This window comes from Narcine bancroftii, chromosome 3, assembly GCF_036971445.1.
Source record: "Narcine bancroftii isolate sNarBan1 chromosome 3, sNarBan1.hap1, whole genome shotgun sequence".
Lineage (NCBI taxonomy): Eukaryota > Metazoa > Chordata > Chondrichthyes > Torpediniformes > Narcinidae > Narcine > Narcine bancroftii.
In genome coordinates this window covers 89,562,628-89,572,899 of record NC_091471.1, presented here as the reverse complement: position 1 = coordinate 89,572,899, position 10,272 = coordinate 89,562,628, and the positions used below count along the sequence as shown (strand labels likewise).

Sequence of the window (10,272 nt, the reverse complement as noted above, 5' to 3'; positions counted from 1 at the left end):
TTGATAGAGTGGTTAGGAGGCCTTTGGTGTGCTAGCTTTAATTAATCAGGAGATTCAGTTCAAGAGCTACGAGGTAATGTTACAGTTCTTTCAAACTCTATTGAGACCACACTTACAGGATTGTGTTCCGTTCTGGTTGCCATATTATAGGAGAAGTGTGGAAGCATTGGTGAAGGTGGAAAGGAAATTTTTCCAGGATGCTGCCTTGATTAGAAAACACGTCTTATAAGTAAAGGTTGACTAAGCGAGGGTTTTTCTCCTTAGAGTGATGGAGGAAGAGAGGTGATTTAATAGAGATGCTAAAGATTCTGGGGACATAGAGTGAATGGACAGCCACTAACTCTTTCACAGGGTGGCAATGGCCAATACCAGAGGACATCTGTTTGAGGTGAATGGACGAAAGTTTGTGTGAAATGAAAGCTCACTATTTTCCTCCCACAGTGGTGGGTACTTGGAATGCACTGCTGGGGGTCGTGGTTGTGACTGATACAATAGGGACATTTAGATAGGCACATGAATTAGGAAAATAGGGTGTTATGTAATGTGAGCGAATGGAGGGTTTAATTAAATAGGTTTGTATGGATCAAGACATTGTGGTCTGAAGTGCTTGTTCTGTTCTATTAACATTTAAAACATGGTCATGTTGAACAGTTATGCCTGACCTGTTTCTGTGCTGACTGATTCAGGTATAGGCAGTCACATGAGATTCCCCCAATGAATACAATATCAAAATCACAACTTTAAAATCAAACAGTGGTTTAATTAATAAAACAATAGTTTAATTATTTTAGAACACAAGTTGCCTTCATTACTAACAAAATAAATGTCTTTAATGTATATTTTAAACTGTTTCCACAAGTACATTTAGCTTTACTGCATAAAGTTAAAATCATCTTTGTGCAAACATTAAAAAAAATGTGGATTTTATACTCAGTGTGAGCTTAAATGTGGTGGAATGGAACATACCAGATTGTTCACTGTCAGTATGAAACATTATCTGGACGGGTACAGCCCAACTCAATACAAAGACCCCCTCCAGCATATCCTTTCACTTCATCCTAAAAAAGGCATCCTACTTCTGCATGTTTGTGACAGTTTCACATTTCTCACACTCAAAACCTTGCTGAATTAGATCACCAATTTACTGACCAATAACACTCATGAAATAAAAGTAGAAAATACTCAGCAAGTCAGAGGACATTGACATTAATATATCAACAACATCATGTAGTGAGTTAGTGCCATAAAGAAATGGATTGCAACTGTCCAAATGAGTGAACTATTTAAAAAGAGACTATCATCATTTAATCAGTCTATTGGATTTGAAATTGGGATCCAAGATGCAGTGTTTCAATCCAATGAAGATCCTAATTTTAAAATTTTACATTTGGTTCATATCAACTTGGCAATAATTTCCCATTAGTGGGAGGGGAAACATGCCTTAGTACAACAGAACTACTGACCACAGTTAACCACAGGAAGGGGATACCATCACTAAACTTTCTAGCTTTCTGGCTTCAAGTGCGAGAAGACCACGCATACTTGTGCAATATCATCATATTCATATGTTCTTTTTAAAAATGTATCCATCAGTCGTAATCCTGAAATACTCTAAAGAGAAATAAAATGAATTTTTAAAATGTCATACATATACAGGCAAAGTTTGTTCAAGGGATGGTTCACGTTTGACTGACAAATTGAAACATCAGATTATTGAATGTGATGCAAGATATGCACTAAATTTTGCAACTCAAACACAAGATTCAGTCTCGAGAAAGGGCCCTGACCCAAAATATTGACCGTCCATTTCTCTCCATGGATGTTGTCTGACCTTGTGTCCCTACTGCCTTATTATGAGCTAAACAAAAAATCCATAGTTTTCATTGCTATCTCAATGTAAATAAAGCAAAATTAAAGATTGAATATATTCCAAGTTATCTTTTTGTTTGCATTTTTATTTGCATTTCCCATCCTCTGTGGCTTTGTAATTAGCACCTGATTAAAGTCAGAATGTCAACACATGAATCCATTGCAGACACATGCAGAATCTAGCCACTCAATCCATTGTGTCACTTGATCACCAAATGGTAAAAATTAAATTGTATTATTTGAATGTGACCTTTTCCTGCACATCATAGATAAACAAATGGCAGATTTCCTACTTGAAGGACATATAAACCAAATTGTTTTTTACAATAGTCATAGCCACTCTGAAGAACAACATTTTTTTTGATTTGTGTTTAATTACCAAGATTTAAATTCCATTACTGTCACTAGATTACTGTACTTCTTTGAAGTTGATTAGGTTTTGTAAGTCAAAAACATTAAGAATTGAAGTCCTCAACGGGACTGACAGCTGTAAAGCTTAACCCTCCTTCCTCACTCCATAAAGCCCCCACGTGGGGGCTTTAGCCAGCTTGGCATTATGAAAGCATAACATGACCCCAGGATTTTTCACAGAACAGCACTATGTATTTTTAAATGTGAACAGTACTTGAAAGCAAAATTAGACTGAGATTTATGGAAGGCATTCATATGTTGCTGGGAGCATCACTGGCTACTACATACTTGCACACTGTGGATGATAATTTCCTCAAACACTCATTAGCCCACCATATTTTCCTCAAAAAGAATGAGGAAAAAAGTTCAGCCAGAATCTGAAAACAACCAATAATTTTTCCCTGTGTTCATTTATAGTAAAATCCAAATTTCATATTCAAAGTGCAAAGCACAGCCATCAAAACAATAACTTCTCCCTCTCCTATTGTTCCTTTCACAATCATCAGATTTACCTGTAAACCTTGCACAGAAGCCAGCAACTTCAGTGCAAGATGCAATGATGAATTTGGACTCAACTTTCCCAGCTGTCTTCCTGAAATTCCACACCAGTGGATTGCATTTGTATTACACATTTCAAGCACAAGATCCATTGTCCTCTCACTGCTAGAGAAAGAAAAAGCTATGAAGGAATTGATGGCTCAGCACAATGTCAAACATCATCATGTAACAATTAAGATTTGAAACAATCTTGCCTGAAAAGGATTAGTCACATGAAAATTTTGCTCAACTAGAGCAGGGATGTGTCAAATTCAGGCACACATGTTTAAAATTCTTACATTATCTGCATATCAAACTTCATTGAGGCATAAAGAGCACCAAAGCGCACGCACCCACACATCCCTCCCCGCCAAATGTTCATTTCAACACTTTTGCAACTATCGGATCAGGTTAGTTGGATGACAATCATAAATTAAAAGGTGAAAGGGGATCTATTGACATTCCCATTCTCAATTATGATGCAGCCTCGTATGAGTGTGAAAGGATATTATGCTCTGAAGGAGATCCTAACAATAGTAGTTAGCAATTTAAGTCTCTCCTGGCATTAAACGATTGGCTGGAATGAGTTTAACTGAGATGGGCTGTTTTAGATCAGCTTCAAAATGAGCATCTGGTTAACAATGTGGTCACATTGGTCAATCTGTATTAAAAAATACAATACAAGTGAAACATAGACATAGCTACCTCTTCTGATCAGAAACAAATTGCTGATGTGAAGACCCATAACTAACCATTCAATTGAAGCTTTCTTTACAGCATTCATCCATGCAATGTTAAAAGATTGCATCACTCCTTTTATATCACAACTCTTGTGCATGTTAAATTATTTATTTGGCACTTGTTCACTGCCATGCCAATATCTACTTAAGCAATATTACTTAAAGATGCATCTAGGTGTGGCCCTTGGCCAAAGGAAAGAGAGCTGGATGGAGGGATAGATGTTTTCGTATCTACATCATATTGATTCTAGAAATGCCAATTTCTGGATTAGTTGATGAAGCTGCGGTAATAACAGAAAATAGAAAATGAATAGAGAACCCTTGACCAGAACAGATTTCATGGTGTTTTGTTTTCAAGGGAGTCAAGACAAATAATAAATGCATAGTTTTCTACAAGATATATTTACTATATAATTTACTTGGACATGATTTTGATGACAGAAAACCACATGTTCTATCTAGATGTTACCCCTTCTTGAAAGATTTTTTTTAAAGGTTCCATTACAAGGGTTGCATTAGAAAATTATGACTTTCATCTGGAACACAATAATTTAAAGGGGAATCAAGAGTAATAATACCTACCTTGCAGATTATTTCTCCCCAGTAGCCTGGCTCTCACTCAAGGTCTCCATACTAAGGAGGGAACTACTCAACCGATGTCTGTCACAAAACTCTTTAACATTTCAATAAAATATCACTCATCTGATGAGTGCAGATACCAGAATAAGAATATTTTTGCAGAAAGAGTAAAGTCAAGTTCATGCATGGTCATTTGTTTAAATTTTAACTTCAGGTTTTTTTTGGGGGTGGACCAGTTAACAATTTAGCTGAAAAGTATCCTCCCTTAATGATATAGAATTTAGTTAAAAGTTGGTCCTGAAGTTCATTAGTGAACTATTACCTGCAATTAGTTATTTTACATGTAACTTCAAAAGGTTCTTCAAGATTCACAGTATCTGGGATCATCTCCAAGGAAAGTCTTACATCGCCATATCCAGGGGCCTAAAATAAAAATAGACAAGGAATATTTGGTTACAAATAGCAATAAATAAGTTTCTTTATAGTTTTTCTGTCACAAATACAAAATAAAAGTTGTACAGGTGCCTAATCTTTTATCTAGGATCATCGGGACCTGCCGTTGTTTGGAATCTTCCAGATTTCGGAAACACTTTGATTTCCGTCCCGAGTCGCACTGCCATCTCTACCCCCCACCCCACCTCGCCCACCCAAGTCACGCTGCCGTCTCTCCCCCTCACCTGTCTGAGTCGCGTTGCCGTCTCTCTCCCCTCTCACCTTCCCGAGTTGCGCTGCTGTCCCTCTCCCCCCCTCGCCCGACCAAGTAGCACTGCCGTCTGTGATGTAATGGGTTAATTAAATATATGCTTATAAAAGGGATTAGAATTGGGTTAGCTGTTAGGTTGCATGCATTTTACAGACAGAAGAATGCCTTCCAAAGTTCCAAGGGCAAGTACAAACAGAAGGTTCTGAGCTTTAGCAACATGTGCAAGCACACCCTAGAAACTGAAACATTTGCAGAGAGTTGGGGCTATGTGTTTTTTAGTAAAGCCTGGAAATTGCAACATTTGCAAGCTGAAATCTAAAAAAAACAGTGACTGGAACATCAGGAAGGGAGGGGCAGAGAACGAGCGTGAAGGCAGTTAGCAGAAGGCAGTCTGAGAAAGGCTGGACAGGAGAGGAGCCTGCTGAAAAGGATTCCTTTTTCAAGACTGGGCAGAGTACTAATATGGTAGCCTGAGTGTACTCTCTGTGGAAATCAGGAGTGGCGGCTAGTCTTCCCGGTGTGGTGAAGGGAAGAAGAACTCTGTGAGAAGAACCTGAAAAGAACACAAGTTTCTTCCGGAAGATACTCCTGCTTGGGGTGTCCAACATGCAACAACCCTCTCTCTGTAACCCTCCACAACTTTCGTAATTCTAAGTAAAGCACTGAAGTTTGCTTGAATGTGATGACTGATTCTGTGCACAGGATTGAAGATTACTGAAAACTGTAGCCTTGGAAACGTGGACAATAGAAGATTGGTCAGTAAAAAGGACTTTCTTGAAAACACATTACACACACTTGCGCTTAGATTAGTTGGGGGGGGGGGGGGATTGTGTAAATAACTTAAGTGTTGATAAGTTAAGTGTTGAACTTGTTCTATACTCAAGAGAATTAAACTAATTTTGTTTAAGGAACCATTGCTTTATACAAATACCAGTGTATTTCTATTATTGCTGGTATATGGAGTTCACTGAACTCATAATATGTCTCTCTCCCCACTTGCCCGCCCGAGAAGTGCTGCTGTCTCTCTACCCCATCGCCTGCCCGAGTCGGACTGCCGTCTTTCTCCCCTTGTCTGCCCAAGTCGCGCTGCCATCTCTCCCCCTGAGTCGAGCTGCCATCTCTCTCCACCCTCGCCCGACCAAGTCACGCTGCCATCCCTACCACCCTTGCCCGACCAAGTCACGCTGCCATCCCTCCCAGCTGCCATCGCTCCCCCCTGAGTTGCGCTGCCATCTCTCTCCACCCTCGTCCGATCGAGTTGGGCTGCCATCTCTCTCTCCCCTGAGTCATGCTGTCATCTCTCTCTCCCCTCCCACCTGACCGAGTCGCGCTGCCATCTCTCTTACCAGCGCCAGGAGAACGGCCCCTTTCTTGGTTCCCCTGTGCTGGCACTGGTACAGCAGTTTCAGCTGCATGGGGGTTTATGGGTAGCGACGATCACCATTGAGCTGCTGCTGGGCCGAATGAAAGCAATAGGCAATTCGGAGGCACTTATAAAGTAGCGGAACACGGCAGGATACACGGGAGTTGAGCGAGGGTTACGTTGGGTCATGTTTGGTGCCAAACTCCATCTTCGATGAGCAGATGTCATCTACCAAAAAAAGTGGTGTTTTTTGGAGTTTGCCAGTTTTCAGAATTCTGGATAAAAGATTAGGCACCTGTATCCGTATCAAAACCAAAAAAAAAAAATATTTTCTATGCACATCCCAGGAAAGCATCCTTCCATAGTCTTAATGATGTTGGGCAAAATCCCTGGAGAGAATTAATTGTTTAATATAGAAGGAAAAAATATATATTTTGGTGTTTGCTAAGGGAGAAACTTCAAATTACTCTGGCTGAAAGTCAAAATATAGACTGATTCAAGGACATCTAACACTAAGTTTGTGATTTACACCAACATTGGTGGCATAGTGGAGAATGAAGAACGATATCTAAGATTACAAGAGGATCGAGATGAACTGGGAAAGTGAGTCAAAGAATGACAGATGGAATTTAACTCCTTGTATAATGTGTTGCACTTTGATAGGTTAAGTCATGTCAAGATTTAAAATGTTGAATGGAAGAATCCTGCGAGTCTTTTATGAAAAAAAGACTTGGGTACCAGGTACATAGTCCCAAGAGAATGGAAGCTAATGAGGTGTTTTGTACACTTGCCTTTATCAGTCAGGGCATTGTGTACAGCAGCAGGGACATCATCTTACAACTGTACAAGACTTTGGTGAGAAGAGTCGGAGTATTGTGAACAATTTTGGTCATCCAGCTATAGGAAGTAAATCATTAAGATTTCAGATTAAGATTTATTACCAGAGTGCATACATGACATTACATATTTCCCTGAGATTCTTTTTCGTGCAGGCCAGGTAGAATTACCATTTTTATTAGTAGTGCAAAAAAAATTGTACTCAAGAAGATATGTTCACATGAAGAAATGTCAACACTGATGGTACAATACAGAGAGAAAAAATACAATAAAGTGCGAAAGTAAGAGCCCTTAAATGAGTCCCTAATGGTGTTTGTTGTTGAGTCGTCTGATGGTGGGAAGGTAGTAGCTGTTCCTGAACCTTGTAGTGCAAGTCTTGTGATACCCATACTTCTTTCCTGATGGTAACAGTAAGAACAGAGTTTGTGGTGGGTGGTGTGGATCCTTGATGATTGCTGTTGCTCTCTGACGGCAGCTTTCGGTTATGTTGGGAAGGGTGGCGAAAAGATTCACAACAATATTGCCAGGACAGGTAGGCTTGTCAGAGAAGATGGAAAGAATGAGGCTTTTTCTCCTTTCAGCACATGAAGCTCAGGGGTGAACCTCACTGATGTTTATAAAATCATGATGAATAAACATAGGAAAATGCTTATGAACTATTTATCTTAAGATAGTAGAATCTAGAACTAGAGGGGAATGCTTTACAAGAGATCTGAGAGGCACTTGTTTCATGTAAAGGGTAGAGTATACATAGAACAAGCTCCCACGGGAAATGGTAGAACCAGGGATGATTGTAACATTCAAAAGACATTTAGACAGGAAATGTTTAGAGGGATATAAGACAAATGCATATAAATAAGACGAGATTGGGACTCAAGGGCTCTTTTCTATGATGTAGAACTCTACAATAATTCCATAGCTGAAAAGTTCAACACTGGTTAAGGTCACACAGTAATATAAATTAACACATTAATAATCTGTTAAAAAAAAGTCACATCTAGAAAAAGTGTTGCATGTATTTTATCAGTAAAACCACTTCATTATTAAACAAGTATTATTAAAATTTTAATGCTGCTTTCTTGAAAAAAGAGATGCCATTCAAAATGTTACCTTTCAGGTGATTGCTCCATTAGTGAATACAAAACCTGAGTAAACTTTAGTGGGAATAGTACCTTATTCCACACATGGAAAGGGCACATGATGTTTCATCAAACCAAAGATGAAGAAAACTATATTGAACAAGCATTTACTAACCATTCTTTGCAATTGACTTGTTTGTAGCCGTCCTCTTTCACCCAAATTTGTTTTCCAGACTATGTCCAGTTTCCCAATAACTGTAACTCCCTTGATGACCCCAGCTTTTTCTGAAAATTCAGGTTTGGGTTTGAGACAGTACAGATATTGCCTTGTGTCACTAGGCTGCAAATAGGTCATTTTCCCAAATGTGGAAGACCTGTATGGACAAGAAATATGTATTTACTTGGATAGAGAATCTGAAATTACATCAAGATACAAAGCTTAACAACCATGTCAATTTTATACTGCACGCACACTATTTAAATTAATTAAAAATCTGATTAATATTATTCTTAACTAATTTTGTTTGCTTTATTTTCTCCTGAACAATCCTGAAAACAGGACTTTTGAGAGTTATATTCCACTCATAGAGAGCATAACAGTGCTTATTTATTCCATCTTCACCCAATATCCAAACATGTATTACCAGGATTGATAACAAGAAGGCCAAGTGAAATAGAAACCTGAACTGGCCATATCCTCCCAATAGCTCAGTGAGCAACTGTTGCTCTTTGACTCCCATTAGCCAAATCAAAATAGGTGGACTAAATCTGAATACTTCCTGGACTGGATAAGTCTCTTACATCAGAGCAATTCTTATTAGTTACAGCTTGGATATCTGATGAGCCAGGCCAGAAAATGGAAAACTTCGATTTATATTTCTCCGTGATTTCTCTATAAATTTGCTAAATCCAGCCAAATGCTGTGTACAAATTCAGACAATAGTTGTATGGATTTCCCAACGAGGTTTTAATACTGTCAGTAACACACAGCTGGTGAAAAATGGCTGAAAAAGAAGTATTACCACATGTTGAAATTAAAACATAAAATATCAAGGGTAGTACAGAATTTCATGCTGTCTGTTTCATTTTGAATTATACCCATCTATTGCGTTTCAAAACTGTTAATTTTGGTTTTGCGCAGATTTCTTAAAATCTGTTTGTGTGTTGTACTAAACTGCAAACTATTTCCACAGTACAGTGCCCCCCGCCCCCACCACCCCCCCACCTTATCCACGGTTTCTCTTTCTGTGGTTTCAGTTACCCACAGTCAACTGTGGTCCGAAACTGATTCCACTGCCCTGCTCTTTCCCCATAGCCCTGTATCAGTCTCCACACTGATCTTACTGCTCTGCTCTCTCCCCACAGCCTTGTGTCGATCCCCACACTGATTCCACTGCCCCTCTCTCTCCCTACAGCCCCTTGTCAGTCCCCAGTGATCCCACTGCCTCGCTCTCTCCCCACAGACCCATGTCAGTCCACACACTGATCCCAGCTTACAAATAAAAAGTTTACAGGTACACTACAGAATCCCATATAGCTTTGCTAAGTATATAATATGCTGTTCGCGCGATGTCCAGATCACATAGTGCCCAATTTCACAGAACATATCGAGGATAATAACCCTGCATAGGATTCAGTATAACCACAGTTTCAGGCATCTGTTGGGGGTCTTGGAACATATCCCCTGCGGATAAGGGGGAACTACTCTACTGTGACTACCCTTGCAAAGCAATATAGTGTACATTACCAGGGAACACCATTGCACATTTTTATCATATGGACTAAATAACAGGGAAAATAGAACACCAATTTTCATTTTTAAGGAGAGTAGTCATAGCTGATTGTTGAAGCTGTAGAATGTACTTGCAATTGGATATATACAAAATGCCGAACTATGGATAACCTATTGCAAAAAAGTGATCTTGGTGTATTTTATCAATTGCAGAATGGAGGACCATCGCCTTCCCAAGATCGTATTATATGGCGAGCTCTCCACTGGCCACCGTGACAGAGGTGCACCAAAGAAAAGGTACAAGGACTGCCTAAAGAAATCTCTTGGTGCCTGCCACATTGACCACCGCCAGTGGGCTGATAACGCCTCAAACCGTGCATCTTGGCGCCTCACAGTTTGGCGGGCAGCAGCCTCCTTTGAAG

The 10,272-nt window shown here is 39.5% G+C and overlaps 1 protein-coding gene across 6 annotated transcripts in view; it reads right to left on the bottom strand.

The window, feature by feature from the left end:
• Positions 1 to 739: 739 nt before the first annotated feature.
• trappc13 (trafficking protein particle complex subunit 13) overlaps positions 740 to 10,272 on the bottom strand; it is an 81,363-nt gene continuing 71,830 nt past the window's right edge. For 4 of the 6 annotated variants that reach the window (XM_069924512.1, XM_069924514.1, XM_069924516.1 and 1 more), the window contains 4 exons: positions 8,294 to 8,492; positions 4,459 to 4,559; positions 2,793 to 2,943; positions 740 to 1,611 (listed from right to left, as the gene is read on the bottom strand). In XM_069924512.1, coding sequence (XP_069780613.1) covers positions 1,504 to 1,611; positions 2,793 to 2,943; positions 4,459 to 4,559; positions 8,294 to 8,492 — 559 coding nt within the window. In that variant the 3' untranslated portion in view covers positions 740 to 1,503. The remainder of the gene's footprint in view (positions 1,612 to 2,792; positions 2,944 to 4,458; positions 4,560 to 8,293; positions 8,493 to 10,272) is intronic. The other 2 variants (XM_069924513.1, XM_069924515.1) reach the window with 1 other exon arrangement.